An 18,400-nucleotide genomic window follows, 5' to 3' on the forward strand; every position below is an offset into this window, starting at 1 on the left:
AGATAAATCTGTCTAAGTAGGGTTCATTTTGCCAATGTTTTCTAAGGGTTTTTCATCCTTACCCAACAAGGTTTCTAGGCTTTGGGGCTGTTCCTTCTGTAGGTTTGTTTTTGCCCAGCAACCTGGCAACAGGTGCTGCACAGCGTATAACGTCATGTCCTGATTTGCAGTCAAATCCATATTTCTGCGCAGGAGCGCCTCTACATCCCATGGTGCATCCATTCAGTCTTTAAGACACCTTTGCAAAATTTTTTTCACTTTGAGGTAGGGTGTAGTTCAGGTGGTATCATGCCTCTGATTAGATCACCACAAAGAAACAGAGGAATAGTAAATTACATCTACGAGCACAAGCTACAAACTTCCATCCTTACTGTCCCCTGCAGACTAAACTGGTTCTGAAAAGGAGCAGACACAAGCAGGGTCTGCGGTGGGAGCCCAGTGTAAAACCCATATCTTATGATCTTATGAATTAGCTATCAATAGGGATCGATGAGTACTTGCATACACAAAACCTACATCTTTTACTATAGCAAAGCTACCTGTAACCTTTTTTTTCCTGTTTTGCCTCTGACATTAATTTAATACCTTCTTGACTAGGAGTTTCCTTCATTAGTGAGAACTTCACTTTTCATTTTGAATAAGTGATTCAGAAATGAAGCAGGGCTACATGATTTCTTCACGCCAACATTTGTGGCAGTTTACAGGTGCAACCCGTCTATTTTGGTAAGCACTCATCCACAATACTTCTCCTCAAATGTCAAAATATTGATACAGCCACATGTAGCTTTTCAAGGCGAAAGGGCAAAAGATGTGTCTCTGAGAAGTATTCTGTAAGTTAGAGAGTCCTGGACACCACTACCACCAGGTAGGTATTTGTGTAGAAAGGAGTTGCTGTTCTAACTCAAAGTGTACCTTTTGTTTTTTGTTAAAAAAAAAAAAAATCTTCAGAGCAGAAGTGGAAAAAATTATGTTTTTCTTTTTTCCTCCCTGTCAGCTTTGCTGCAGTGAAAAATTTCCACATAGCTTTGCTTATAGTTGTCCTGGCTAACAGCCACAGTTTAATTTATAAAATAACTGACAGGACCAACAGGCAGGTTTGCCTCCTTCCACAGGATTTCAACAGCAGAGAGTTTAAGCAGCAGATGCTCCACTAAAATGGGTTCATATCATACCCATTCAGACCTCACAAGCCTTGGCTTAAAAGACAAATCCACTTGTTTCTCAGACTCCTGTATGTTTGCCACTCACCATGACGAAAGGGGATGCAGATGCTTTGCGTCATAGCACCAAGTGAGAAGAAAAGCAGCTTCAGACTCCGTATCAAAATATATCCCTAGTGAAGGACGGTCCTGCTGCAGACAGATGATCCTGTTCAAGCCCATCTAAACTTTGCAAATCATAGGTACTGCTTTGCATTTTCCTGGCGTCATCTATTAAAGGCTTTCGGTACCTGATGAACCAACATTCCCAGCAGCCCCCCGGGTGGAAGCGAGTACTGCGAGGAGGAGGGGTTGAACCATCTAACAAAATCACTGCAGCTCTCACACCCGCAGCAGAAAAGCAAACAGGGGACCAAAGAGATGGCCCTGTGGTGTGCACAGGAGACATGGATCTTCGTCTCCCAGGGCTGGGCTACGGGCTCGCACAGGGCTCAGAGCCCAACCAGGTGAGGACGCTACTAGGGAGATGTGGCAAGACCACCCAAACTGGGGAGTGAGGGAGCGCTGGATGTCGTTTCTTCTCTTCCTCCCATATGAATTGTAAAGCAGCCGATACAAAGACAACATTACAACCTCAGTCTTGGCTTAACCTGCCCTTGTTTAGCTAGTATATGTTGCGGAAGTCCTAGCATTTCCCACTGCTGTGCCCAGTAGCCAGCAACTCATAGGGTCCATCACTGATTCTACCCTACTTTGTTAGATTTGAACTACCATTTCCAGTCTCTGAAAAAGGTTCCTAGGTGTTCTCAGGCTCTCACTTCAGCAAAGTTTGATCAAGGATTCTCCATACAAGTTGAACTTCGGCAGACTGGAGGCGCTTTGCTCTCCAGACCCCAACTGTCCATTAGTTCATTCAGTAGTTCCAAGCAGCAGCTTGCTCCCAAGCACAACCTTTTTTTTCACTTTGTTGACAAGTAATACCACATGCTCCTCAAGTTAGTAAGAAATGAATATTTGATTTAGGACGCTCTCAAATTATAATCAGCCCACAGTTATTTTAAGTGCATGTTGCATCTTTTTCTCAATGAAGATTAATGTTATGCTTGCCGTGGGGTTACACAAGAAGGAAACATTTGTGCAACAGCAATTTTTAACACTTTCTCCAGACTGATTTGTGTGTTTGTTTATTTTTAATTTTTTGGGCACCATAAATGATGTCTTCAGTCTTCAGAGGGAATATTGACATCCAGTAATTTATGACTGGCTAAAAGCAAGTCTGTTGAGAGAAGACTATTTGTCTCTTGACCATAACTGAGCAGGCTAGATTGAATAAATGAGTTTGCATAAAACAAGCTGAGCATAAAAATTTGAGGTCATTATGTAAAGCAAGAAAAAAGAAACAAACCAAAAAGCCAGTGGTTTAGAAACAAAAATTAAACCTGCCTTTGTGCTACAGGTACGTAGGAGAAATCACACTCGTAGGAAGCCAGAGTTACTGAAATAAAGTATTGATTGCCTGCTGAAAGAACCATAAATATAAAAGGACAATTAATTTTTAAATGAAGGTAGCGGTCACATTATTGCTCTCTGGATATAGAAAGAAGCTCATCTGTCTATATCTATCTACAGCATTTGACTCTGTGCTCAGGGGCAGCAAGTTTTTAATCGAAACTGGATTGTTAAGAATATTAGAGTATGATTAAGTGTCTGGACTCTTCTTTTATAGATTTGAACTTCAAACTTACGGCAAGTTCCTCTGACACACACAGCAAATACATTCCTGAAGCAGCACTTCACCTTCCTTCCTGGCCGTTCATCTCCTCGCCCGAGCAGCACCCTGTCCTGCGGAGTCCCCTCACCTGGGACTTGGGGTCATCTTTGGCTTGTTCCTCACTCCAACCTTCACAACCTACATCTTAGACTCCTGTATGTACCAACTATCTCTGCAGGCATCATGAAAACAACAGGCATGCTCTTACCACCTCACAGCTTTAATTACCCAAACCTCCTCTCCTCCAGCTTTGACAAACATCTCTCCCTAGAGCTGCTCTGAACAGCACTGGAGATGTCAGGTCCTGCCCCTTCCTTCAGAGCCTCCCCCAGACACCCATGAGATGCTTCCCCTTTCAAGGACCACAACAGCTTCTCCCCAGCTCTTCCCTCCACTTATCTCCATTACCAAAAGGCCTATCTGCACTTCCCTTTGGCCCTTGTGCCAACATGCGTCACTTAATGAGCACCTAAATCCCTCCTGTGCATCCCCTTCAAAGATGGGAGAGGAGCCCTACAAAGGCTGTCTGCAAAGAGACCTCGCTGTCCGGCTTGTGCTCACAGTGCTGGGTCATCAGCATTGGGTCCCCAGCCATCGCCCATCTCACCATATGCTCCCCAAGCCAAATATTGTCTTTTCTTCACACTTAGGCTGTAAGTGCCTGAGAGCAGTGGCTGTCATTCTGCTCCATGCTCACAGAGACCTCAGCACGGTAGGTGTGGTCCATGGCAAAGTCCTGATGCCCATAAAGCAACCAACGAACGTAAGGTTTTGAGCAAACTTTCTCTGATTTGATGAGTGGTGCTGTTGAGCAGTTCTGAATTCTGGGCCATAAGAAATTTCAAAGATTCACAAAACTGAGTCAGGAAATTAGTTTGTCATCCAGCAAGTCTTAAGGGCTTGTCTGCTTGAAATTATTTTGTGCGAGTGTGAAAAAGAATATCATCACAAATCAGACAGAAAAAAATTCCAAATAATTAATAATTTTTAAGTCCTGGTATATAAGTTCAGACCAATCAAATAATTTTGTTTAAGCAACTGAAACTTTTCACTTCAATTCTGGCCATTTTTGTAAAAAAAAAAAAAAAAGAAAGAAAAGAGACAAAACAATCCAAAGACTAACGAAAGATGCAGACTCCAGAGCAATATTAATTCAGACCTGGCTGATCTTTTACTGTGGATTAAAAATGGTTTTTTTACTGGTTCAAGAAGATGTAAGGGTATGATGACTTTGAGCTCAAACATTGCTCTTTGTAATATAAGTGTTCTTCTAGGGAATGTCTGACAAATAAATCCATCTTGCATATGACTGTATCCGATTGCCTCAGGCTGTCACTGGAGCGATTCCCAACTGCTTAACGAATCTGTAACGCCCACATCCTGTGGGATGAGCGATTGAAAAGTGATTTTTTTTTTTTTTTTTCCAGAGCACACCGGTAAGGAGAACTGCTTCCAGGTCTGGGTGGACATGAACCAGAGTGGAGCCTGAACGCCATTAAAGCCACACTGACTAACAAAACTTGTAAAATATGACTACAGTCAGGATTTTAACTCCACAATGCTGCTATGCCGGGATGTGACAGGCTTCCTACCCAGGTCTGGAAGGTAGGGATCTGCTTGCATATATGAAATCACATGGTTTCCCATCCCTCCCCTCCATGCACATCTATTGTGTTGGGAAAGGAGTACAGAAGAAAATAATGTCTTGAAATATATCCTATGGGTTGAGATGAGTGGAAAGGTGATTAACCAGCGTAGGAACTGGTCTGGTTTAGACCAGCTCTCTGCAATACATATGGCACATTATTACCTTATGTTTAAAGTGACAGTGCCAAGATTAAAATTCATGGGGTTTTTTTTCAAACCTGACAAAGTATCTTGCGTAGGTAAGAACGATTGTGAAATTCAGCCACACCGATGAGCACAAGCTCTGTAACAGAGCTGGTATACTAAAAAGGATGCCAACATATCTCTGTCTGCTTGTGTACATCATACAAAAAGAATATATCCTCTCTTCTCTGGCAATCCTTCACGAAAACACCACTGGGAAACACAAAACAGCCAGCAGAGCAAGACCAAATGCTCAGGACGGATTCTTCATTGAGGTACCCAAGTTCTTTATCCCCAGGTCTTGGTCCCTGACTGTTGTTGAGCATGACTGCCAGGCTGCAGGATCTCCTGACCACAAGAATGGTTGGACAAGAGCAAGCCAGGGGGACCAGGGTGTCAAAACTAGACGATTCCAACCCCCTGAAGAAACGCAACTGTTGCCTGGTCCATCGCAATCCCCAGGGAGCTGAGTGCACACAGTCACTTTTGGTACGGAATTACACTGCCCACTGCAAGCCAGCACAGCTCCATCCCCGGGATGCTGAGGCTGCCTGCGGCACCCATCTATTCTCAGAGCAGTTAGAGGGGGAGATTGTGTTGAAACATCTGGGGATTTGCGGAAGAGCATACACTTATAAAACTGCTAAACTGCTTAATAATTTGAACCAGGGATTGTCCTCCTTCATCTGCTGGCTTTGTTTAAACCAAATTATGTGCTCAACAAATCTGAAGAAATTAAATAAATACAATTCTACAGCTGGGTGCTGACAAGCTGGAAAAAAGTCATTTTCTGCAATTCAGCTATTCAGAGAAAACTTGATCATTCAAGTGTGAACCTTTATAATTGTTTCCGCTAATCTTCCTCCCACCCCCTCATATGCTGTCAACATTGGCTGTACTAGTAAATAAGAGCAAAGCATCTAGCCAACCAGTCTGTAGCCAGACCGAGAGTTACTTTCAACAGCACTGACGGATTTCACAAGCCATACTGGGATCTACAAATCCATCCTGCTAACCTACACAGCACAGTCCTCTGTGCCAGAGAGATGTGCAGGCAGAGCCTCCTCCAGCGTGGATCAACTCTGCTTCAACCACACCCCCCTCCAAGCCTGGCTGTACTGCTGGGCACCAAGAAAATGAAAGGGAAGGTTGAGGCATTGGCCAAGGAAATGGAAAATAAGCAGAACAAGTTGTTCGGCTCTTAGAGATGGAAGACCACAAGTACCTGGAAGACAGCAGGGAGCAGCACGTAGCTACTGCATACTCCCTCGCTCATGTACATAAGCACATCATTGCGATGCAGCAGCCCCAGCTGCCTGTGCTGGAGACACAAGGCATGTTGGATATTCATGTGGGAGTGAGCTTGTTCCCTCCCTGTGCACTGGTGTATCCACAGGCTGTGCTAAAAGGTTTTTAGGAAATAATAATCACACAGCGTGTCTATGGTGAAAGCAAGGAGCTGGACTTCCTCGAGAGGAACCAGTCCTGGTGAACATGTGCAAATAATTCCTTTCACATTTGGGGACCACCTCTTGCTGGTCCCCAGATGCCTGATCTAGAACAGTGGCATGTTCCAGCAAGAATAAATTAATCTGGAGACAACTGCTTCAGACACAACTCTGTTCCAGCCCCTAGATCTGCTCAGCGCCAATAACCGTCCCTACACTGCCAAGCCTGCTGAAATGCAATTGCAGTGACCAACAGTGCAGAACACCACCAAATGCCGTCGGACACAACCCACCGCGCAGCTCAGGGGAGCATGAGCATTACGCTGGCGCGGCTCTGACAAGCTGCATCTGCAGAGGAGGCTTCCCCCTCTGACAGTGGTGGGGCACAGACAGATTCGGGTGAGCAGTCAAGCTGTGAGCAGGGAGAGCAACTTGGACAGCCAGGCCTTTCTGGCCATCCCCAAGAAATACGTTCTCCGTCAGTAACAACCTCATGCAGAATAGCAGTCACAGCATAGAAATGTTATCAGCTTTATGGGGAGAGCAGAAGGAGGGAAGACATATGATTTATACAACCTCAAGAATACAGGCTTTTAGAAAAAATACTTCTATATAAGCAGGACACCAGTGAAAATGCTGACTTTATGGCAAAACAGATCAACCTAAACGTGAAACCTCTAGATTCAAGCTGTCACTAATTTTGTGCGCGAACTACAGCTCAGATGCCATACGCTTTCACTCTGCCCTCCGGGTAGAGCTTTCTGCTTGGCCTATCCTTTCCACAACACGCTCTTCCCCTGAAACAGGAGAGGCACGGCAGCTAGGGTGTTGCATGGGAAACATCGTCCAGCTGCAGCCCCGTGGGCAGAGGCGAGCAGAAGGATGCGGCACCCGAATCACAGCGCCCAAGAGATTGTGTGATGCCATTTTAAAGAGAAAAATCTCCAAGGGATGGATGCCTACTTGAAACCTCAGATCATTTTCCAAGTAAATGATTCATCTTTTAGGAGAAAATATGTTTGATTGAAAATGCAGTTTTTCAAAGATCAGTACTGATGGAAATTACCAGGTAGTTCTGATATTCTGCAGGCGGTAACTTAGAGTGAGGCAACACCACATGGTACAAATAGGCAGAGTGCCAGGAGGGAGAAATCAAATCCATCCTTTCTGAACCATCACAAGAGTACTTCAGGAATGACCAGGCTACATTAGTAGTTTTGATAACATTTTTTTCTTTTGCTGCACAAAAAAAAAAGTATCCACACTTAATACTCAGCCTTGCTGACAAAGTCTTGGTTCTTTTTCACCCAATGAAGTTATAAACTGTAATGTAAGATCTCCCGGCTGATGAAATAGAGTGATAAAAGAGTCTTCTGGAAATAACAGACCTCTGACCAGGCCAGGTGAGCATTACAAGTTTGACCCCACACCTCAGCGGTTTCTTCATGAGCTCAAACTTGCTGGCCCATCCTAAGGATGTGACTACTAAATACACATGATGTCTGCTTGGTTTCATGCACGATGTGTCATCAGCTTCTCTTTCATCTCCCTGCTGCAGGACCAGCTGTTGCAGTAATTTCTGTGCTTTCAGGAAATTAAAAAAAAATCTGCCATCCTTGTGCTTAAAATAGACTAGAGGGCCCAGCTGATTTATACTTGCCTTGTAGGATCTAGGGGGTGGTGAGACTGGAAAACAACTTGAAAAGGAGTAAATTATGAGACAGAGATGGAACTGAACATTTAAAATAAAAGATCCTCAGTTCACTCTGAGAAAAAGTCACAGGGCACAAGAGTTCAGGAGTCACTGAGACACCCGCTCATGGCTGGCACAAAACGATGCTGCAAGAACACAGTGCTCCAGCCAGATGTGAACCGCTACCGGAATGGCCCTGCCAGCAGCATCAGCTCATTGGAAATGTAACCAGGCAGACTTGACTGTGTAGATAAAACCCGTACCTGGGATTTCCTCACTGCATTAATGTAGTTATAGAGAGCAACTGGACCATTTGATACTCCGATTTCACCCAATTCTCCCTATGGTTCGATATCTTCTCTTTCCCATCTCTCTTCTCCAAGTGAAGCAGGGATCGGTTCCCAGATTGATTATTGCATTTGATGTGAACGACTTTGTTCTTTGTTTTAAAGAGGCGTTCCATATTCCTTATCTTCTGCAGCAGTAACCCTCCACACTTCTGCCTCCCACCTTGACCAAAGGCATATGTCAGGAAAAGTTTCCCCCACCCTGGGCAGTGACTCAATTCCATGAGTCAGGTCAGTTCCTCTCCTTCAGCATCATTGCACAAAGCAATTTGTGTTAGCGGCTAATGAATTACGCAGAGACAAACAGGAATCAATCTCTGCTGAAGCCATTTTGGTTATGGATTCAGACGATGAGGTCAGAAGAGACCTTCAGCTATGCAGACATCTGCATCGAAGAAGATAATCCTTGTGCTAATCACATAATCACCTGCACCTCTCGGGGTGATAAAACATCCATTTTAAAATGATATTGCTCCTAAAAATCTTCTATTGCCTGGAGAACCTATGAGTGCCAGAGATTAAATGTTATGGAAAATAAGTACACATTTTCCCTTTGCTTTGTGCCAGAGAGAGACAGGGAATGTTTGGACAGAGAGGAAAAATGGGATAGAAACAGTCTGCTCTGCCATTTGTCTGCTCTTTCATACTAGCAGAAGAGGGGAAATATTTTTATGATTGGGAAACACAGATAAGAGCAATGTCTGTACCTCTTTTAAGAGATGGTATTTCAAGTGAATAGCGTTCATTCACCACTGCTGCTCTTCTCTTTGTTAACATCTCTTTATTGTCTAATATTTTAGCAAGAAGCATTCATGGGCTAAATTAAGTTGGAGATGAGTTGTTTTTTTTTTTCTGTCCACAACTCTGCTACCTGAGCTATGACATTTCCAGCAGGTTTATTTCCCTACAAGAATATATCAGAGATTTTCTGCTTCCAGTTCTACTCCGGAGTTTTGCCATACTCCGGAGCAGTAATCACTTGTGTTTGACATCGTGTTTGTTTTTCAGGTGGTTGATGATGTTAGGAGGAAATATAAACCCAGATGAAGAGCGGCATAAGCAATGGAGGGACCAACCCCAGAGCCCGCGTATGTTGACGTGGATAAGGGGCTGACATTAGCATGCTTTGTCTTCCTCTGCCTCTTCTTGATTGTGATGATTATTCGCTGTGCAAAAGTCATCATGGACCCTTACAGTGCCATCCCTACGTCTACATGGGAGGAGCAGCATCTAGACGACTGAAAGGATTTCACTAGACAGAGCCATAAAATACTGTGATCCAGGAGACCTTTTCCCACTGGGAAGGCTAACGCACACAAACAGCTATTTTCAGATATGCAGGGCAACAGCAATATCTCTCAGAGCACACAGCGTAAATGATTCTTGCACAACAGATCAGGATATCAGCAAGCCATTCTGGCAGCACAGTTGAATACTATGCAGCAACCTTTATTTTACTGAAACAGTTATTATTGTAACTCAAGTAGCACAAGACTCTCCAGACTTCTGCTAATACAACTCTCAGTCTACCACAGTTTGTCCTCCCCTCACTATCTCCCATAAATCTAGGGTAACCATCAGAATTCGGAAAAGCGACAAGAATATTTTGTCTTTCCTGGAAGTAGATTGCTTCAAGTATCTCCCTCAGTCATTACATTTGTCTTTCAAAAAAGGCCCAGATTTTACAATTTTGTATCCCAGCACATCTCTAAGTAGAAGTGCCAGAGCCCCCCTGATTAAGTAGGGCTATATGAGTGGATTTGTTCTCAACTCTCTTGGTTCTGCACATACGCTCCCTACTCCACTGCAGCCATGTTTCCAGTGCCCAGGATACAAAAACACTCAGACTGCAGTTCCCAAGGGCGTTACGGACTAGTGTTGACCCTGTAGCATCACCTCGCTCTATCCCATTCATGGGAAAACCAGGCATATCATCTGCCATGGGTCCATGGATTAGCCGGATGTGTCAGACCACTGAGTATGAGCTTGGCAGCCACCAGAAGTCCACGGAGCAGAGCTTGGGCACTGCCAGATTCAACTACATAGAACTTGCTGTCATTTTCAAAGAGTGATTCCACACGCAACTCCATCCATCTTTTGTTTCAGGTGCATTTTAGTGGGATGAGACCCGAACAGAATGACTGAAACAATAAGCACAGAGGCATTGCTCCTAGCTTTGTCACTCAGACAGACTCCTCAGCAGAACAGTTACAGTAACGGACAATAATATGCATTCTACCTCGGAGAAGTTCAGCAGCTTTAAAAGAAGAATTTCACCACAAATTTGTAGGGTAAATAGCTGTACATTTCCTTCTCTCAATTCACCAAGACAGCCATTATGCAAGAAGGCATAAATGAACATTAGAGCTTTGGAAATTCATTATTTACCTTTGGAAGAGTAGGGATTGAGGGATTCCCATGCCCTCTGTTCCCCAGATTCTAAGGTTTGCTCACAGCTGCCTTTTTTTAGCTATTACATGTTTGGCTTATGGGATTGTAAGGAGTTGCTGGAGTAGGTATTGCAATCACAACAAGTGTCATGAGCAGATAAGTCTTGAAAGCTCAAATCCCCAAGAAGGGCGTTTCACTAGTTCTCCTCTTCCTTGCCATCCTACCTGAGCTCTAGGTTCTTGCCATAAGGCAATGCGCAGAGGGTGAGAAAGGTGGAACCAAAGGTTGTGGCAAGGAATCAGGACATAGACTTTGTAGGTTACTATTCAGATTTATTTGACTATCACACAAGTCACTTCTGTGTGTGCCTCAGTCTACTCATTGGTGAAATAGCTACAACAATATTAACTTGTCTCACATTGTTTTATCTGTCTCATAATACCAGAAAGCACTTGGAAAGCCTTAGATAGGGACACAGAAATAAGGCGTTGATTTAAAACTCTTCCTTTTGAAACTAACAGGGAAGGTCTGAATCTCTGTATACAGCAAGGGAAGCTTTCCCCAGGCAGAGGACTTGTCCAGACCTCCATTTACTCTCTCTAAGATTACAGTATTTTGAGTCATGCCAAATGGCGCCTGGCGTTGTTACATATTCCACTAATTTCTGAGGACAGTCTGGATGTAAGGTGCTCAGCACTGCGATTACAGAGATCCCAAAATAGCAGGCTATGAGTCATGTAGAGATTTTTGCATGGATCTTTTGCACTGCACAATTTTTGCTAATCTTTGTTGTAGGAAATCCCATTCAGGAGGCAGGAGATTTGAGGATTGGCTTTAATCCTGCTATTCTCTAGCAAGAGACCTCAACTGCTTCAATTACCCACTGCAGATTGCCCACCAGGCTGTTATTCAGCCTCAGTTTCTGCTAGCCAGTTAATGACCAGTAACCAAGGATTTTTTCAGGCGTGAATGTTAATGTTCACCATACTTTGAGCAAACACATTGGTCTCTCTTATTCGTGAGTGTATCTATCTGTATCATAGGAATGGATGCCCTAGCTCAAAGAAGATTGCTTCTGTTCCCTGGGCTAAAGTTTAGAACCCATTTTTTGTCATTAAGTCTTGTATCCCACCTTGATACTAGTGGGGCTCCTCACAGAATAAACAAAATAACAAAATGAATCTTTTTCCAGGCTAGAGATGCTTTCAGTTTGTGGGTCACCTGGCTGCGTTCACAGCTGATGCAGAGCAAGAACAGAGCTTGTCATCACATCTCCCAGTGCCTATACCCTGCTCAATGTTTATCTGCGCGCGGGACGCTTCGGCTTTGTCATGTGTCACTGATAAGCCCCTGTTCACCTAAGGACTTACGCACATGCTGAAGTTTAAGCCTCTGAGCAGGCTGCCTAACTACACAGAGAGCAGGGTCAGCCATGTGCTGTGTCCTTGGCAGGGCAGGGACAACACCACACAGTCCTTGCAGGATCAAAGTCTGTGTGAGAACAAAGCGTTATGAATGCTGGGGAAGCCAATCAACAAGTTTAGTTTGCAAGAATGTTTGCCACTTCTTTTCTCTGTTTGTCCAGCTCTACAAACCATTTTACGGATTTTTCTGAAAGCCCTAATGGAAAGATCCCTATGGACAGCTCTATTTTCTACTTGGCACTTGGCTTCCTGGCATAGCCTGTCAAGTCCATCCTTCTGTTGACAAAAGATGTCTCCGTAAACATTCATGTCCAATCTTTTCACATGGCTGTGTAAAATTCAATGGGATTGTTTTTATTTAGATAATGTAAATGCATTCTAATTTCTGCCTCCTGCCACTGGTTACAGTCACACAACCTCACCCCTCTTTAACCAAAAGCAATACTAAACATCATGCCAAAAGCAGAAATCTTATCCTCCTTGCCCTCGGAGTCGGGACTCGCCCGATGCCGACCCCGCGAGCTTTGCGGCAAAGCTGTGCTCCGGGCCAGGGAAGGTCTGCTCCAGCAGGGGCTGCATCGCTGGGCTTGGCAGTAATTGCAGCTGCTTGCAACAAGTGCCTCTGCTAGTTTTGTTTCTTTTTTTAACCACTATGCCATACTACCAGCAATCACACTAAGAGGAAATAATTGAAACTTGTTGCAAATGTATTTATCTAACACAATAAACAGCTTCAACATGGAAAACCTTTTTCTTGTCTCTGTTGTGGTTCACTTCTAGTTACCAGGACCTCTTAAAAAATACCCAAAACAGAACAACATGATTTTCAAGAAAGGTATATGTTCCTGATAGCCCTCCTTGGAGGGTGAGAGCAGAGAACTTTTCCCTGCTTAGCAACACACTACAGACTCCGAGGAGTTGCAGACAGAGCTGATGGAGCTCCAAGTGTTCCTGTGGCTCTGCTGGAAGGTCAGCCCCTCCAAAGGAGCTATTTTGAGTTGCTCCCTTGGTCAGGCAGAGCACTGAGCTGAGCTTCAGTTCCGTAGGGGACTGTAGCATGCTGTATTTCAGCAATTCATTATCAGTAATGAATTGCATATCAAAAGAAATAGGGCCACTGAGACTGGAACCCCTCCTGCTAGCGACTGAAAATGAAGAGCACAGAGCATCTGTGGGGTCTCTTTGAAAAAGCCACAGCGTAAGGGATATGCTGAGTAAAAAGCACCCAGGGAACTCCTCCTCTTGAAAAAGATGAAGAGACAAATTGCTAATTCTTTCATCTTGTAAAAGGACTCTGTTGCCTGAAAGCCAAGTGCTTTACGTATCTGCTTGTCCCTGCAGTGAGTCCGCTAGCCGAAGAACCTTCATGCCTGAAGCCCAGTTTGCCACAAAGACTAAACCCTGCTGATAAATCATTAACTCTGTCCTAGTCAGGAGCAGAGGCTGGAGTCTTTACTCTGTTTTCAGAGCAGCTGCTATGACCGAGAGAAGAGTAGACCTGAAGTGAGGCCAGGAGTGGCTGAATTTGGGTAGACACCCTGGAGAACTGCAAGCATAAAGGTTTTTCTGACAGAAACAGGGACTGATGCTAGCCAGGGAACAGCACAAGCAAGGCTGCTGCGGCCTGTGTCACCCAAAGGTGTCCCCAGCTTGCTGGTCACTACAGGTCTCAGCAGGTAACTTCAACCCACATTACCAGGGCTCAGAATTCAAGCCATCATGGGACTTAGGTGAGGAAAACACTGTGCTCTGACTCCAGCAGTCTCCACGGCACACATATGGAGGGCGGTGAGGACAGCAGACTTCAGGTGTTTAACTGGTTCACTTTAGAAGCCGATACTCCAGAAAACAGAGTGACTGTACGAGAGACAAAGGCAGTGACTTTTCAAAATAGCCCCACATTAAATCTCCATGGAGCAAGACTGATGGTGGTCTCCTGTGCTACCTGCAGCTTGCATGCAATCCCTCACTAATGCTCAGCGATATTTGAGCCTACAAAGCCTCGAGCTTCTCCACCCAAAGAGACCAAAGGATAACAGTGACATGACGTGCATCTGGCCTGGGCAATACTGCTGGGGCAAGGAGTCATCCCAAAGGAGCAGCCACCCCGGCAGCTTTCCATCTTTGAGGTCAACATGGCAACGCATGGAGCAATGCCCATACACCAGCTCCCCTGCTTCGCGCCCAGCTCAGCCCCAGTCTGTGGTGGTGCTGGATCCACACCAGCCATCAGCACAGCAGCACCGTTGCAATGCCTTTGGCTGAGCTGCCCATGGTGTGAAAACCCTGCTCAATGTGGGCTGGAAAAATTAGATTCATCTTCTGCCCCTCCTTACCCTCTCCATCTCTGACCTTGTCAACCCGGATTTGGCAGGCTTCAAACCACTTGCCTTAGCTGTCTCATGGTTTTACATCTCAGGTGATCTGATTTAAATACAGGATATTAAATCCCCAGTTTTAACCATGTCTTAATGCTGCAATGGTAATTCCTGATTTCAGTCAACATTCTTTTGCATTTGCACTTTTTTATTTTTCTGAAAACTGTTTTCATGAAAAATGGTTGATACTCTTTGGCCACTACTCCTTCTTGCTAACCAGAAGGAAAACACTGCTTACGCATACATTTTTAAAGCAAAACACAGCTTAATATTCCTGGTTGTATTTATTGAACCCTTCCTGCACTTGCAGCACCCAACCAGTCCCTTAATATTCATTGACAAAGGTGTCAAACCTACAGGCTGACCCAACAGGTGCTCAGCTGCCACCAGGGACTTCTGCTCCTGTGGCATTTCCCTTAACCATTGACTGTGTCCACCCCAGCTCTGTTACAACTGCCAAATAGATGATATGGAGCAAACAGAGTAAAAATTTGAAAGCATAGGTCTGTAATTAAAAATTCATGGCAAACCAAACGTGTGCAACAGAGAAACCATTCACATGAAGATGTTCTTGGGAATGAGGGGACATGAGAAGGATTAGCAGCTCACAGCAGATTTGTATGGGGCAGCACAGTGCCAGTATTTCAGCATGTCCCTCACGTACTCCCAAAGCCTTCCATCAACTTTAAAATTCCAGAAATGACCTCTTTCTTTCTCACTAAGCAGCAACTGTGTGGGCATCCTGAAGAGAAGCAGTAATCAAGCCTGAGAAATGGCCTCCTGCCTTACTGCTTAAAGCAAAAACTGACATGAATATCACCTACCAGCTCAGTCCCTCTTAACAAAGTCACTACCTTGACCCTGAATAGCTACTGAAAGAGTGTTCTACTTTGAGTTATTACTGCCTGGTTAATGAAGGAATTATGAATATTGCTGACCTGAACACTTTCATCAAAACTGATTTTTCTTCCATGATACTGCATCCATTTCTAATTAGAATCTCTGCAGAAAAAGTTTTCGGTGAAGAATGCCAGCATTTCACACAGAAAATCCATTGTTTCCTTTACATTCAGAAATATGCTTTAGGGTTTTCTTCCACGCTTTTCTTTTGACACTTAATTATATCAGCAGTGCTATTATAAATTACACCCAGCTTTTTCATTGCACACCAACCAGACGATGCTTTGATCTATAAGACAATGCATCTCAAACAGAGGCAGCCCTTAGTTTTCTCACCGGCAAAAAAACAAAACCAGATGAAACATTATCAGGCAGTATAATTCATTGCATCTATGACCACCTCGTGATAAGGCAGTACGACACAGAAGCACCTATAGCATCCCTCCAAGACCTTTCATCCAATATCTCAGCGTTACTCACGGCCAGGATCGCTGCACTCCAGCCCGGGTCGCTGCTGGGAACGGCCGACCTCTGCTGAGCATGAAACACCCAGCCAGCAAGAAGGATGCTCCAGGCAAGCACGAGAGCTGCGGTTTCCATTTAGGTGCACATTTCCATTTTCCCTGGTCAGGAAAGCAGGGTGTCTCTTCCCACACAACGTCGCACGACCCTGAACAAGGCCTCCCAGGTGACTGACACAGCAGGAAGGTTTTGTTTTGCCTCCAGGCTTCTGAAGATCCAAGGAGGAATTTCTTCTCCCACACACAGGTCACAAACCTGGTGCTGTCACAGGGCAGAGGAAAAGGTGCTCTGGGTTTGTGGTTTGGGTTTTTTTTTCCATTTTTGCTGGAAGCCAGGATATAAGTAAACTAAGGAAAACAGATTTAAATAAAATTAAAATTAATAACCTCTAGAAGCAGAGATCCATGCTCAAGCCTAATTGCACCAAAAGCCTCCAAAAGTGGAAGGGAAGCTCTTTGTAGAGATGGTCAAACCAATTGAAATAGCACTTCAGAAATAAAATGTTCTAAGCACCAGGTCTGCGTGCTGAACTGAGAGCACCCTCCTGCTCCAAGAGCCTCATCTTCCCACCCCTATTCAGCTCCACTCCCACCTCATAGACACCTGCCCCCCCACACCAGAACAGAATTTCATCACCTTCAATTTAAATACCGATGGTGCAAAGTGGTCCCAGCTGTCCCATGCCAGTGGAGCACAAGGGAGGTGTCCAGAGCACCTGGGTGCTGCCCAAAACTCACGTTGGAGGCTGCTGTGGCTGTAGTGCTGCTAGCCCTAGGCAAAAGCAATGCTAATTTAGGACAGCTTTGCACATTGCAGCATAGCTGTACCCTTCATTTGCCCCCTGGCATAGGGTGCACTGGCAGGGGTGATGATCAGGAGGGCTGGTGGCTCCAGGCTTGCTGTGCCCAGCTATCACTCCCTGGTTCTCCCCAGTGTCCACCCAAACGAAGCCCATTACCTTCTTCTGGAGGTGAAAAGAAAGTGGCCTTGGTCAGTAAAAAAAAAGGTTCTTTTTTTAGCATCTCCTGGCTTTTTGGCCCCCATCCATGAAGCAGGCAGCAGACATTGAGCTCTGTCCTGAGCGATGTTTTTGAACTTGCTCCAGCTCACCTCTGAAACCTGCTCTCTGAGCTGTATCTGAGCTCCTTTCTGGAAAACTTCCGCCTTCTGGGAACCTGGGACTTCTCCAGAAGTCCCCAGGATATAGAAGCTCAGTTCTGTCACCTTGGGGTCACAGGGGGGACCTTGCCACCTCCCACCCATCCCCAGCATGGTGCAGGGCTGCTTGGCCGCACACTGGGGTTTCTGGCCCCGGGATGGAGAGCACGCCCACAGCAGATGCAAAGCCACCTTCCTCAGGCAGGGCTGGGGCTGCGGGTGGCAGCCTGGCTCGGGGTCGGGACCAGCTCGGGGGAATTTGTGGCTGGCTACCTCCATCCTGCCAGGGTCTGGTTTGCAGCAGGGCTCTCAGCACCACTGATCTTCCTGCCTGTCCAAGCAAGGAGCCCAGCTTCCACTTGTCGGCAGCAATTGCAGCATTGGGTTGGCTTTTTGGGAGAGGAACTCGTTGCCTGTGTGCAGGACTCACCTTTGGCTTGCACAAAGCTAGGGAAAAGCGCTGTGGATCTAATAATTTCTAGTAAGTGTTCCTGCACCCGGAAAGCACTGATGCTGTGGTCCTTCCTGGCTGCAGAATGTCTTGCATCAAGGTCAAAAGCCGTGGCTAATGACACACTGCCCCAACACCAGCTCTTGTCTCTCTGTGGGCACATCCCTCCCCTCAGACGTTGCATTTCCAACACATCAGGTACGGCAAGGTGCGGCATGGATGTTGCCTGTGCGGAAAAATTTCTTCACTGGATAAATGCTTTCTGTGTTCTCCTGCTGCTGCCAGGCGTAAAGCCAGGCTGTGCTCGGAGGAACTGCACGAGTTGTTTCTAAATCCAAGACAGAATATGTCAACACGTGATTGTCCATTGAGGTCAAAAGAGAGCATAAAGAATCCTATAAATTGACAACTGAGGCAGAGTACACCAAATTAATATCTGCCTATTAGTCCAACTCCAAGTTTCCACAAGAACCTGAAGGGGAAATAGCTTTTCCTTGATAAAGAATGAGCCACTGTTTTCCTGGCCAGGTCATTCTCATGTGGTTCAACATGGCCAAGTGCAAGGTCCTACACCTGGGTCAGGGTAATCCCCACTATCAATACAGGCTGGGGGATGAAAGGATCGAGAGCAGCTCTGCTGAGAGGGACTTGGGGGTACTGATAGACGAAAGGCTGGACATGAGCCGGCAATGTGCGCTGGCAGCCCAGAGGGCCAACCGTGTCCTGGGCTGCATCAGGAGAAGCGTGGCCAGCAGGTCGAGAGAGGTGATTCTGCCCCTCTACTCTGCTCTGGTGAGACCTCACCTGGAGTACTGCGTTCAGCTCTGGAGCCCTCAGCACAAGAAGGACATGGAACTGTTGGAGCGGGTCCAAAGGAGGGCTACAAAAATGATCCGAGGGCTGGAGCACCTCTCCTATGAGGACAGG

At 45.5% G+C, this 18,400-nt stretch overlaps 1 protein-coding gene across 2 annotated transcripts in view; it reads left to right on the plus strand.

Moving 5' to 3' along the window:
• The window catches only part of CTXND1 (cortexin domain containing 1), a 37,671-nt gene extending 24,870 nt beyond the window's left edge, over positions 1-12,801 (plus strand). The window contains exons 2-4 of one of the 2 annotated variants that reach the window (XM_075432187.1): positions 2,887-3,086; positions 4,359-4,536; positions 9,258-12,801. In XM_075432187.1, coding sequence (XP_075288302.1) covers positions 9,312-9,491 — 180 coding nt within the window. In that variant the 5' untranslated portion in view covers positions 2,887-3,086; positions 4,359-4,536; positions 9,258-9,311 and the 3' untranslated portion in view covers positions 9,492-12,801. The remainder of the gene's footprint in view (positions 1-2,886; positions 3,087-4,358; positions 4,537-9,257) is intronic. The other variant, XM_075432188.1, reaches the window with a different exon arrangement.
• Positions 12,802-18,400: the final 5,599 nt, after the last annotated feature.

Source organism: Opisthocomus hoazin, chromosome 10 (assembly GCF_030867145.1).
Source record: "Opisthocomus hoazin isolate bOpiHoa1 chromosome 10, bOpiHoa1.hap1, whole genome shotgun sequence".
Lineage (NCBI taxonomy): Eukaryota > Metazoa > Chordata > Aves > Opisthocomiformes > Opisthocomidae > Opisthocomus > Opisthocomus hoazin.